At 34.8% G+C, this 14264-nt stretch overlaps 1 protein-coding gene across 4 annotated transcripts in view; it reads left to right on the top strand.

Annotated features, from left to right (window-relative positions):
- LOC145277034 (uncharacterized) overlaps positions 1–14264 on the top strand; it is a 297662-nt gene that overhangs the window by 267628 nt on the left and 15770 nt on the right. For all 4 annotated transcript variants that reach the window (XM_080128657.1, XM_080128659.1, XM_080128656.1 and 1 more), the window contains exons 7-8: positions 2442–5319; positions 12384–12926. In XM_080128657.1, the coding sequence (XP_079984783.1) occupies positions 2442–5319; positions 12384–12926 (3421 nt within the window). The remainder of the gene's footprint in view (positions 1–2441; positions 5320–12383; positions 12927–14264) is intronic.

Raw genomic sequence — 14264 nt, 5'->3', positions numbered from 1 at the left:
GACTAACATGTAAAACAAAAAAAAAAAGAGAAAGAAAAAAAGAAAGTAAAACCCTACAAAAAAGGTTCATATGTTATACAGATTGGTGATTAAATCTATTAGTTCATTACTAGTTATAAACTCTTTATTTCTTTCTTTCTTTTCATAAATTTGACTTCCCTAGCTTCATCAGTCAAGTGATAAAATTGCTCTTCATGAAGAAGTGTTAATAGTTTTTATTAGCTATGCAAACTGAGCCCATTCTAATAGGTTTGACATGCTAATTCTCAGTAGAAAAAGTGTCTTAGACATTTCTCTGACACTTGCTCTCTTATACATACAGCCATTGAAGTATGTGAACTCTCTAAAAGCCATAAGTGGAGACCAGGGACATAGTGAAATAATTGTGTTGAAGATGCAGTCAAGGAGAAACAGGCATATTTTAAAGCTTATATGCTTAAGATAACAGAGAGTATAGTTAAAGCTAAGGTTGCAAAAACTGCTTATGATGAAGCCAAATGGGCTGTTTGGATTCACCAAGTCAGAGGCTTTGCTAATGTTTCGTCTAGTGGCATTGATATTTACTGGTTAGCCAAACAAATGGATTGCATCAACCAAGATATTGTAAGTGAAAAGTGTATCTGAAATGGTGCGGATAGATTCACACTCAATAATGGGATTAAGATGACGGTTTGACACAAACATTGTATGAGATTCTTAATTGTTGAGTTTGATTGGATTAGTGACTCATTCTCATTGACAACTCGAATGCCATTTTCATTGCATGTCAGCTGCAGGAAAAGTGCATCTTATCCAAGAAACCTCTCTATTTTACATTCTTCATCTCGAGAAGGCATTTGATAACGTTCCTAGGAAAGTGCTCTGATGGGTAATAAGAAGGAGCTTTGGTATGGAAGAGTGGACTGTCCATGTTGTCCAAGGTATGCACTCAAATGCTCAAAGTCGTGTTTGTATCAACAGCCACTGCTCCGAGAAATTCGTAGTGGGTATTAGGGCCTATCAGAAGCTGTATTCAACCCACATCTCTTTATCATGGTTCTGGTGGCATTGTCAGGTATAGGTATGTCATAAGACAGTTTTGTGCTTATGCTGGATTCCCTAGAGGACTGCGAAACTAGCTTACTGATGTCAAAGACAAGCATGAAGAGCAAAGAACTGAGATTCAATATGACTAAGACAAAATTTCTTATCTCTGGTGTTGGTTTTGATCAATTGCAGTACACTAACATGTTTCCTTGAGCTGTCACAGATGTGCAGGTGTAAACTTAACACAATTGACTGCCCCCAGTGCAAATTATTGGTCCACAAAAAGTGTAATGGCCTTGTTGCTGGGAAGCTGATTGTTGACCTGGATGATGTTTGTCATAGATGTCGTGAGCGTTGCCTGCCTAATGGTCGAACGATAGCATTTAGCGATATAAATGACACCTCACTTGATGTTGAAACTACTATTTGAGCAACATGTTGAATCCTGGTGGTGGGTACAAATGTGTAATCTATGCTTGCTATTGTGTTGGGAATGTTCAAGCAGCTGCTGCTAATCCTTATATCTCAGTATATTTCTTTCCCAACTCAAGGCAAGTTTTTTTCGGCCTGTACTCATTGTTATCTTGCATGGCACTGAGACAGGGATCTCAAATGCCTTTGACTTGAAACAGCTTCAGCATAATGACCAAGCTATGCTCAGTTACAAAACGGATTCACTTCAGCTAAGTTTCGTATTGTGGGATTTTGAATGCCTTATATGCTTGATGTCCCAAGTGATTTTATAATGACCAATGTGCCACCTCCTGCATCGACTCTGTAACATGCATGCCCTAAGTACGATGGTGCATGGAAGATCAGAGAAAATCTGGCTTGAGTGCATACAAAGTGATTTGCCTGCTTGTAATATGACTGGTATTAACCCTTTGGATCAGGCCGCATGGAGAGCATGAAAGAATTTTTTAAATCACTGTTATACAAGATTATAACTTGTGGACACCTCTCCCATGCCCTCTTGATACTGGCAGCATTCTAGTAGAATTATGACCAAGTTCCTGCAAGAAAAGTATATGCATTATTCTCTTTTCATCTTTGTTATCAATGACATAGTCATTTCAATCAACTTTTAAAAGTGAGTTGAAAATCGGCCAATATTTTCCAAACAATCTGATAATTTTAAAACATTCAATATGTTAATGGTTATTACCATTGAATATTTTGTTTATTATCAACTTACTATTGAAATCTTGCATCTCGATTTTTCCCTTGATTAAAATCTAAAAAAGTATAATTTTGAAAAAGAAACCAAATCTTCATGTTTCCTTCATTTTTATGAGTTTGCTGATTTATAAGTTTTTATGATGTTTTATGGTGGTAACACATTAAATCAGTATAAAACGTTGATTCATCAATTTAAAATATGAAAAATTAAGTGTTTTCTTTTCTTTTTACTACAGAATTCCAATCCAAGTTATTCAAGGTCAGCAGCTTATATTGAAAGCAGCTCCAGGGACTTCCCTCACTTTTGCCCAACAGCAACAAATTCAACAACAATTTCAACAATTTCAGTTACAACTCCAACAGCAACAGTTACAACAACAACAACAACAACAACAACAGCAGCAACAGCAGCAGCAGCAACAACAACAACAACAACAACAACAGCAGCAGCAGCAACAACTACAACAGCAGATACAACAACAACAACAACAACAACAGCAACATCAATCTTCAAAAGTCAATCAAATTCAACAACATCTTCAAGTCTCTTCTTCTTCACCAAGTGTTAGTCGCGCCATTACACCTAGTCAAAGTCCTGCCCCAATAAACTCTCCACTAGTCAGCAGATCCCTGACACCTGGATTGGTCACTATCAGTCCATCTTTCAGTGGACAGCATACCAGTAGTGTCAGTCCTTCCCCTAATGTTGGTTTGGTACAGATCCCAACATCCGTGCAATCACAGACTCCCACTCAGCAACAATTGCAGGCCGCTGCTGCCGCTGCCGGTGTCCCGATCCAAAATCTAGTCCAAGCCCCAAACCAGCAGCATATCCAGAACTTACTTCCTGGCCAAGCAGTTCTCCCAACTCAAGGACAGAATATTGTACACACGCAAAATACCGTGATTCAGAACCCTAACGTGGTCAATGTGAATGTCGCCCATGTTCTGTGCAATAACTCGGCACAACAAGCAAACCAGCAGCAGGGAGGCATGGTGAGCGTGTATCCAAATGTGCAGGCTGCCTCTTCATCGAACCCTGTTACGCTGCAAGGTACCATCATAAACACTCCGCAGGGGAAAAGTATTATCATCCCAAATGTCGCCGGACTCCAAAATCTCCAGCAGGTACAGAATCTGCAGCTGCCCTCATCCCATGTTGGGCAGCAAGTGTCCAGCACTGGTACCCTACTCCATGCTGCCCAGTCCACGGTGGGTGCAGCACCGGGCATGGCGATGGGCAATGCTACAGGAATTGCTGGTGGCACCATGCAGCTGTCTGGTCAACAGACGCAAGACAAATCGCAGGCTAATCTTACGGCAGCCGCTACTGCACAACCCAATTACAGTTTTGTTAACCTTAACACGCCATCAATTATCTTCCGTACGCTACCATCAAACTTAATACAGATCCAATCAACTACGAATGGTGGACAGTCATCAACGGTCACTTCGCAGGTGCAGTCATATCCTCAGATCTCGCAGTCTCAGCTGATTAACTCCTCCACATCGCAGGGAAGCATTCCAGTACAGCAGGTGGTCAATACTCTTCAGGGTCAACAACTGAAGGTGATTGGTCATCCAGGACTGCAGATGGCCGGATCACAACCTGGCACTGTTACTGTCAATATTGGTGGACAGAATTATAACTTGCAGGGACTCACGTCAGGACCTCTGCAATTTCAAGGTGGCCGGCAAGTCCTATTGCAGACACCTCAAACACACACTGTGCCCATTCAGACTACTACGGTAAAAACAACGCTTGCAGGGCAGGATATTTCTTCTTTAGCATCACAAAACCCGCTTACAACTATGCAAGTCATACAGAACATCAGCAACGCCAGTAGTACGACGACTACTGGTAATCAGCGTAGTGCCAGCCGAACCAAAACTCCACCAACTAAGTCTGCCAAAAGTTCATCAAAGCAAAATTCTCGGAATCGTGCATCTCCATTACAGCAGCAGCAGCAACAACAACACCAACACCAACACCAGCATCACCATCACCAACATCATCATCATCAACATCAGCATCAACAGCACATACAACAGCAACAACAACAGCAGCAACAACAACAACAACAACAGCAACAACAACAACAGCAACAACAACAACAGCAGCAACAACAGCAGCAGCAACAGCAGCAAGTTCAAGCCATTCATAATATTCAGTTTCCGCTACCTCAGATCCCTGCCCTGCATTGTGTTAGCAGCAGTCCAGGCCTTAGCACGGCTCACTCGACTACTGTGACAACGACTGTCTCCCAGTCTCTTGTACAGTTGCCTTCACAGGTCAGTGTTGCTAACAGCCTAGTTGGTGTACAGGTGTCCTCCAGTACCGGTCAAACTAAACCTATCAGCAGTAGCGGGGTTGTCCACTCTTCTGTCCCCCAAGTTGTGGCCAACCAAGCTGCTGTCCTTAATTCACATATGCAGACAATACAAATGGCCCAAGAGCCTAGCCTCTTAACCCGAATACAAAATGATATAAAGACATTAGTCTCTATAAAAAATCCAAACCGAACCCAGAAAGCCCATTTGGACCAGTTAGCTATGATTCAAAAGAAGCTGTTATCCCAGGGACAGCAGCAATTTGTGTCTAGTGGTCAAGTGGGTCAATCACAAATCACCCAATCCTCTGTTTGTCAGTCTGCTATCACACAACAGACTGTGATACAGCAAGCATCAGCCACCACATCAGTGCCAACAGGCAATGCCTCAAAACTAACCCAGTATCAACAACAGCAAGCTACAGTCGTTGGCCAGATTCCTTTTGCACAGGTCAGCAAGACAATGGCCAATGTGATCTCCAATTCTATTGCTAATCAGTCAGCAGGTGGTCAGGTGACAGCATCACAAACTGTACCAATGTTAACCACTCAACCCACTACCATTGTCCAGTCAGCCCAAGGTGGGGGTGGTATTCAAGTATTGACCGCTAACAAACAACATGTCGTTGGAATGATTTCTGGCACAACGACTCTGATACCCGTTTGTCCCAGTAGTTCAGCATCAGCTACTGGATCTTTCGTCCAGGCTTCAAATATGCATCCAATTACAGGTGGAAAGTTACCAATACCAGCAACACCTACTGCTGTGTCGGCACCATTAAAGGTAAATATTGACATACATTCTTTCCCATATTTTGCGTATTGTATCTTTTTGAATTTAGGAAAACTCGTCCCGGGAAAACTCGTCTCGGGAAAACTCGTCTCGGGAAAACTCGTCTCGGGAAAACTCGTCTCCGGAAAACTCGTCTCCGGAAAACTCGTCTCGGGAAAACTCGTCTCCGGAAAACTCGTCTCGGGAAAACTCGTCCCCTTTCGCTAGGTAGGAAAACTGGTCCCTAATTGAATAAATATCGATTGAAAACACATTTTATGATCGTTCTTGAAGGAGATATTGTTTTTTAAAATAAACTATAGCCCCGCCCCCCTAATATTTTTTAAAAAATATTTTTATTTGTTTAATTTTTTTTTTTTTTTTTAAATAAAATCGATTGTCCGTTTTCTACCTAACTGGCTAAGTTCTTAGTGGTTTCACTTATTTTAAAGCGTTTATTATGTTCATACAAAGTTAATTACAATTTTTTTGGCTCTTATTTTAACGATATTTTTTGGAGTCATAAAAAACAATAATAAAAAACAAAACAAAAAAATTAAAAACTGGGAGTATTACTTTTTTGTTTTGGTTTTTTAATTATGATAGTTTTTTGTTGTTATGTTTTCGTTTTCTCTCATACCAAATGCACTCATGCGTTATTTAAAATAATAATTCTATCAATTATCAACATTTATTGTCGTCCTGTCAAATTTTGCAAAAATTAACTAATAAATTAAAAGCGAAATATTTTTTTGGCGCGAGAGATGCCATGTGCTAACAATCTCTCGTTAACTCATTTTTAATTTTTTAAATTTCTACTTCAAAATTCTAAAATCAATCATTCAGAGAAAAAGTAATCACTAAATAAATTTATTAATCAATTTTATTGAAAACTCCGCTATCGTTTATCAAGAATCTTTTTAATTTACTTTTTTGTTGGTTGCTTTTCGAAGGGAGATATAGGTTTTATCCCCCCCCTCTCTCTCTAAATTATATTTTAAAAAATATTAAAATTGGGTTTGTATTACTGTACACATAGATTCGAAAAAGTTGTCAAAAAACAAATATAGAACAAATAAATGTTATCAAAGGCAAGATAAGTTACTTTTCTACCTAACTGGATATATTTTTTGTGTTTTTATTCAGTGTAACATGTTTATTCAGCTCGAAAAACATGCAGTGTTTACCGATGTATGGAAAATTCAAAATGGCAGCCGACTGTCTCTCGGAGAGGGTACGTTTGGGAAAAGGTATTATAAATAATAAACTAGACAAAATACTGTTAGAAATTCGCTCAAAATATGTTACCGTGACATGAGTTGACATGTATTCGGTTGTTTTCTAACAGTATTTTGTCTAGTTTATTATTTATAATACCTTTTCCCAAACGTACCCTCTCCGAGAGAGAGAGTTGGCTGCCATTTTGAATTTTCCAATACATCGGTAAACACTGCATGTTTTTCGAGCTGAATAAACATGTTACACTGAATAAAAACACAAAAAATATATCCAGTTAGGTAGAAAAGTAACTTATCTTGCCTTCGATAACATTTATTTGTTCTATATTTGTTTTTTGACAACTTTTTCGAATCTATGTGTACAGTAATACAAACCCGAAAAATCAATTTTATCCTTTTATAAACAACAGTATATAAGTAAATTCTTTTTATATTAATATAAAAAAAATATGCGGTCTCATTTATGAACATAATAAATGCTTTTATTAAAAACACAAAAAAAACATTAAACAAGTAAAAATATTTTTTAAAAAATATTAGGGGGGGGGGGGCTATAGTTTATTTTAAAAAACAATATCTCCTTCAAGAACGATCATAAAATGTGTTTTCAATCGATATTTATTCAATAAGGGACCAGTTTTCCTACCTAGCGAAAGGGGACGAGTTTTCCCGAGATGAGTTTTCCGGAGACGAGTTTTCCCGAAACGAGTTTTCCCGAGACAAGTTTTCCCGGGACGAGTTTTCCCGGCACCTATCTTTTTAGTTTCCAATGTTAATCAGAAAACACTTATGTTTCTGTCACTATTTGGTAGTCTGTCAGTCTTTTTTTTTTCTAATTTTCTCAAGGAAAGCTTTGGGATCAACTAGAGGTCTAAAATGATAGTTTGTCAATTTTAAGCAAAATTCATTAGATTCATCTCTAAATCTACAAAATGTTAGAAAATGTAAAAAATATCGAAGGCAAAGGCTGAAATCTTAGAAAATGATCTCCAATCTGTAGTGGAATGGAATGTAAATGGATGGTAAGATTTAATGCTACTAAGACTAAGCTTCTTTCTTTTAACAATTGCAAGACCCTTTCTCACTTTAGTTTTCTTGTTTCCGGTTCTTTTGTGGAGGAATCATTGTCCAACTGACAAAACCCTTATCTTTGAGTAGCTGACATTAAAGAATAAAAAAAAAGCAAGTAATGTGTTGGTAAATTTTATATAATTTAACCGTTGTGTTCCTTCATTTCTTTCCTCTAAAGTTGTCAACAATAAAGTCATTATATGCCTCGGTTCTCTTCTACTTTTCCTTACTTTTTACAAATGTTTTTCAACAACCAACTGATGCAAAGATATTGTGATGAATGTAGATTGTACATAATTTGAATTAAAAGGCTTTTTTCATTTAATGTAAAGTCAATCTCTGTTGTTTTTCTGACATTGATATCTTTATTTCTACAAAATCAATATTTGATTTGAGTTTGTCTGTTTCTGTTGTAGATCATTGTCGCATGTTATCTTATATATAAAATGTAATTCTGTGTTTAAAACTTTGAGGTTAGGATTGATAATTGCTAGCATTTGGATTCGTCTGACTACTGCTCTCATTTTGATTATTATTCTCACAATATTTCAGCCAATTTATCCTCCAACCTTCTTCAGGTATATCTTGTTGAACCGAGAAATCTTTCTCTTGAACTTGCAGTCTATATGGAATTTTGAATGCAACCCTATATTCAATTCATGGAGATAGCATGCTCTCATTCTGTCAACTATGACTGGGTAAATGTCTTCAAGCCCCGTCGATCTAAGTGACACACTTCTGGGGATTGAAGATTCAATCCTCAGTGTGAATGATACTAAGAATACAAATTGCGAATTATAGTAAACTTAACAGATTGCAAAATAATGAAATCTTGTTGCTGGTTAACTTGTTGAAAATGGCAATATTTTCATTCAATAGTTACTATAGTTGAACTATTTCCTAACATTAAAGATTCAGACCAATGTAACTTTACCCGGATATGCAATGAATGTTATTTTTCAACTTAATTTTTTTTCCATTTATGCTTTGTAATTTTTTTAGATAAGAATTGATAGATAATTGATAATAGATAAGAATTGATAGATAATTGATGATAGATAAGAATTGATAAATCCATTATGCCACATCTTCAGGACGAGTACTCATACAATGGATATAAATGCAAAGTTTTCAAGAGGTTGAACATTAATCCTCAGTATGGGCGATACTAAGAATACAATTATCAATTATTTTACACTTCTACCCGGTCATGACTGATGGAACGAGAACAAACTATCTTCACAAAATTAAGTAAGTGGTTCTTGTTCAAAATTCCATAAAAATTTGGGAGTTCAAGACACTGCTGAACACGGTCAGAGGTTACATTAGCAGAAATACAGTGAGAATAGCATCCAAGATAACATTTTTTATTGGGTAAGAAATGTTTTGATTGAATTCAAAGGGGAAACAGGGTTTGATAAAGATAGGTAACTCAGGCTTATTGCATATTTTTAGTCTCCAATGTTAATCAGAAAACACTTATGCTTCTGTCACTATTTGGTAGTCTGTCAGTCTTTTTTTTTTTTTTCTAATTTTCTCAATGAAAGCTTTGGGATCAACTAGAGGTCTAAAATGATAGTTTGTCAATTTTAAGCAAAATTCATTAGATTCATCTCTAAATCTACAAAATGTTAGAAAATGTAAATAATATCAAAGGCAAAAGCTGAAATCTTAGAAAATGATCTCCAATCTGTAGTGGAATGGAACATAAATGGATGGTAAGATTTAATGCTACTAAGACTAAGCTTCTTTCTTTTAACAATTGCAAGACACTTTCTCACTTTAGTTTTCTTGTTTCCGGTCCCATTTCTGAAACGTTTCATCTGCAACAAAAATAAACTGAAAATCTAAATTTAGGAAAAAAATGCGTGGATATTAGTATTGGGACGATTAATCGGGAATCAGAAAAATTGGAACTTTTGGGAGTATCAGTATTGGAATCGGAGAAAATAAGTCTAATTTCCGATTCCAAAAACGATTCTTTGTATTATTTGGAAACTTTCCATTGCTGGTACTACTGATAAATACTTATTATTTTTAAACAATTGGTAAGACTAAAATCTATAGATCATAATAACATAAAAATATGATGTAAATGTATTTTATTTTTGTAAAATAAACATAACAAAAATTGAACCTTTACGTAAATTTGCTAGGTACACTTTAGAAGGATGCAGTTTATTTACAATGTTTGAAAAAATATTTTAAAAGTCCAATAAAATCTATCGAACATTATTGATAATTAAAACAAAAGTAGAATAACTTTTAACTATTTATTTTATGCTCTCAGCTTTTGTCTGGTAGACGTTTGTCGGTTCCTTATCTAGCATTTGCAAATATTACAAGGGGAGGGGTGAAACGTATGAGAAAAGGTTGACTTTGAATTGAATGAGGTATAAATCAATTTGTGAATTTTAACACTTTGTGTGAAATAACGTTTGGTATAAATTCTCCTTTGATTCCCTTTGTATTACTTACATTTAGACTTAAAAATTCCTGTGGCGCCTTAGGCAATCAAGGTAATCCACCATTTTCAGCCTGAAGGCAGATCCATCTCCCTATCACATATCTGTCTGCAGATTGTAAAACAAAATTAAGATTCTTTGAAGTGGATATACAAAGCCATAAAATCAAGACTTCTAATAAAAAAATACTTTGGGTAGTTTATTTGTCACAGAAATGTTCTACTGACTAGACCCACATGAAAGACTGAAAAAATGTTGAATGTTGGTGCTAAAAATTTAGTGAACATCCCTACAAAGTAAGAATATTCTTGAAATCATGATCATCTTGCATTAATTTTATATACAAGATTTAACTGTCTAAATTGTAAAATTATTAAATTGGTTTTTTTCTTTCCACCAAGTTTTTTTAAGTTGTTAACATGTAATCACGTAAAACAAAAGAAAAAAATCACTTGGAACAAAAAGAAAATCTTATTTTTATCTGAGGGTGCTAATCCACAAATTTGATATTATTAGTATATCTGTTTCTTTTTGCATTAAAACAAATCAATCTACTACATATTCATCATATTAACAGTACCAATAACAAACCAAATCTTTATAATTTAGGAAAAAAAACATGAACATTCTTTGGTAGAGAAAACAAACGGAATAGTTAACAATACATCTCCGCTTCGTTTTTCTCAGGTTAAGCATGTTTTCCTAAATAGTAACCCTGTTATTTAGAAACTCATTCTTAACATATTAACTTTTCTGTTCCTACACCATCTTATTTTTGTATACCAATCGTCAACTATTTTCACTTGTTTATGAAAACATTCAAACAGAATTTTGTCAGCTAACAACAAGCCCATATCGCTTTTGTTTTCAAAAAGAAATAAGTTTTTAGTTGTTTCACTCAATTACAATGAAAAGATTTGAGAAAAATATTTAAAAAGATCTATTCATGTAATACATGTATTTTTTATGTTTGCAAAAATATGCCAATATAACACGGAGATTTTACAGTAATTCAAAAAACAAAAATATAAAAACCAAATATCCAATCAAATATTTAGAAATTTAAAAAGAATTGGTATCGGAATCAGGAATTTACAGCAGAATCAGTAATTGTATTGGAATTGTCCCATCACTAATGGATATGTTTGTTGTTTTTTTTCTCCTAATGCAAAAGTGAAACCTAAACTTGGCAATAGTAGAAATAATTTTCAATGTTTCATTTATATGTTTGTTAGGTGTTTATTTGTATGATTATATTAATACTATGTCTTAATTATTATCAAGCTGAATTGATCAAATAAACTGCTGGAAATGTTCAGTATTAAACCTAAAACATAAAAACAAACTTTGCTAATTCCTGTGAATTTATAAAATAATTTTTCATGGTAAGATGTAACCATGTTAATTTTGTTTACATCTAAAATAGTTGATTAATGAAATGATGTTGAAATACTGGGTCTTTCTACAGTAGACTGAATGAATGAGTAAAACTATTGGGCTAAGAAGAAAAAAATAGATAAAAAAAAAATCCTAATGTTTTTTTTCTCTTTTTTTCCTCCACGCAAGTGCTCGTATGCCGTCACTTCACTTTTAGGTCCATTCATTTTAACCCATACACCTCATAACTTGTTTTATATTCTGCTGGTAGGTATATTGTATATCAAGTTTACATTTTGGGGATTGCAATTATCCCAACCTGGCCAAAGGCTGCTGATTTTGAGCACTTCCTTTAAAACATGCTGGTGCATGGATACCCCCCCCCCCAGCTTATGACATCATCTATGCCACATATAACTGTCGGTTTTATTTTGATCATTTATGCATAATATATGGTTATAATCATTTTAACACAATGGCTCCTATAAAATCATTGAAGTTAAGTTATATTGAGCCTGGTCAATACTTAGATGGATGGTAATTCGGGAATATTAGGTGTTGTATGTAAAACCCAGCCTTGTACACCAATCTATAACACAATAGTCCTTATCCATTTTTTGTGATCTGCACCAATTTGAGACTAGCCGATAATGGCATAGGTAGGAGTCTGAAATTTCACCCCTCCTTAGTTATACACAATGGGTCATTTACAGTAGGTATATTTCAGCATTGAATAAAAAAAGTAATCTGAGAATGGCCTCATGCTAAAAAGAGATTGTTAAATGTAATTTTCAACTTTTTAGGAAATATGAATAGGTGCATTACCGAAAATGTCTAATGTTAACAATTGATTTCATGTATAAACAACGTTGGTATCTTCCCTTTTGTGTTTCACTAAGCAATGTTTTATTTTTAATCTTTTCAGCTTGGTGATAAAGAAGTATTGATCAATGTTCAAGATAAAGAGAAGATCTTGGCCCAACTGGCTCCGGAGCAACAGCAATTTCTGAAGCGCAAGGGAAAGTTGATAGTAAAATTTGATCCTCAAGCCCCGACACATATCGTGCAGGCCCAACAGCAAAGCCAAAGCCAAAGCCAGGCACAAATGCATCATCACCACCATCATCACCATCAACCACAACAACAGCAACAACAACAACAGCAGCAACAACAGCAGCAACACCAACATCAGCACCAACACCAGCATCAACATCAACACCAACACCAGCATCAACACCAACACCAACACCAACACCAGCATCAACACCAACACCAACATCAACACCAACAACAATCACAACAGTTGCATCAACAGCAACCACGGCAAATTCGGCAACAACAGAATACAGCAATTGCAGCTGCAGCAACGGGAAATAATGTTGTCCTCCCCAAAGGTCAGATGCAAAGGAGTGGACATACTTGTAAAGGTCAAATGGCCATGGACAGCAAACTTCCTCTTCCTGTTCAGGTATGCTACACTCGGTACTTTTACAGTTTAATGAAGACATTAAAAAATGAAAATATTGAAAAACGGTTATATTGTATATAATTTAATCGAGTATTTTTTTTTTTTTATAGCGAAAAAACACATTTTTATGACAGCACGTTGAAGTCAGCCATTATGGAAATTTTTAACACGCCACGGCAAGATAACTCAATATAAAGCGCCAAGACTCCCTCCCCATCTTTATTACTAGCTTTTCTTCTTAAAAATCAAACATTTTGCTCGGTATCATTACAAATTGTTTTTTCGCTGTATAAAAAAAAACTAGTTGATGAAATCAAGTGAAATTTTTTTTTCGGAGAACTTTGTTCCATAACAGATACATACAATATAATTGTTTTTTTAATATTTTCATTTTTTAATGTCTTGATTAAACTGTACAAGTACCCTACACTCTTTTCCTTTTTAATTACTACCCTTGAAGTTTATAAAATTGCTTTGGAACTTTATAAACTTCAATTTAATTGTAAAAGGCGCTGTAAATTAATTAGTTTGAACTATAATCATGAAATACATCCTGTAGATGCTCCAATGATCAACTGATTTCACTGCCGATTTATGTTTTTTAATCATCATATTTATTCCACCAGTTACGTTAGCATTTCTTAAAAGAAAGCTTTGAGATTATGTACATGTCTCTCTAGGTAATGTTCAGTAGGTTGATCAATCATGCTTAAGTTTGACAAAACGTTTTAAACGCTCAAAGAATAAATATATTTTAATAATCTCCATACTTGTTATAAACAAATGGACAATTTTACTGAATTTTTTAAATATGTTTTTTCCAAATATTGGAATAGTTGTAGTTAATAATTTTTCAATGTCTCTCCTCACACTGTTCATTTATTGGCATGAAAATTTTCGAAAACTAAATCTGCCATACAATTAAAGTTTTTTTCTAATGTGGTAATTTAAAAAAAATCTGTATGATGCACATACCTGTGATGACATAAAAATTTCATATTCCAAAAATCACATGAATTGATAATGTTTTATTTTTAAATAAGAAAATAAAATTTTATAAGTATCTGAGTGACTGTTTTGCCTGCCATTTTAAAAATCATTTAAAGAAAAAGGGAAATAACTCAATAATAATTCATACTATATTTATGTTGTAATACCTACAAATCCCATTAATTAATTAAAAATTATTTTTTGTAAAAATAAAACTATTTGATCAAGTTACATGATTTTTTAAATCACAATTATGTGCATCATACTTTTTATTTTTGCTTTTTAATGTAGAGGAAATTCTAGATAAGAAGAATCAACATTTCAGAAAATTTATATATTCAGATTAAG

The sequence above is a fragment of the Euprymna scolopes genome, chromosome 5 (assembly GCF_053919585.1).
Source record: "Euprymna scolopes isolate OS-2025 chromosome 5, ASM5391958v1, whole genome shotgun sequence".
Classification (NCBI taxonomy): domain Eukaryota; kingdom Metazoa; phylum Mollusca; class Cephalopoda; order Sepiida; family Sepiolidae; genus Euprymna; species Euprymna scolopes.
This window is presented reverse-complemented; position numbering and strand designations above follow the sequence as displayed.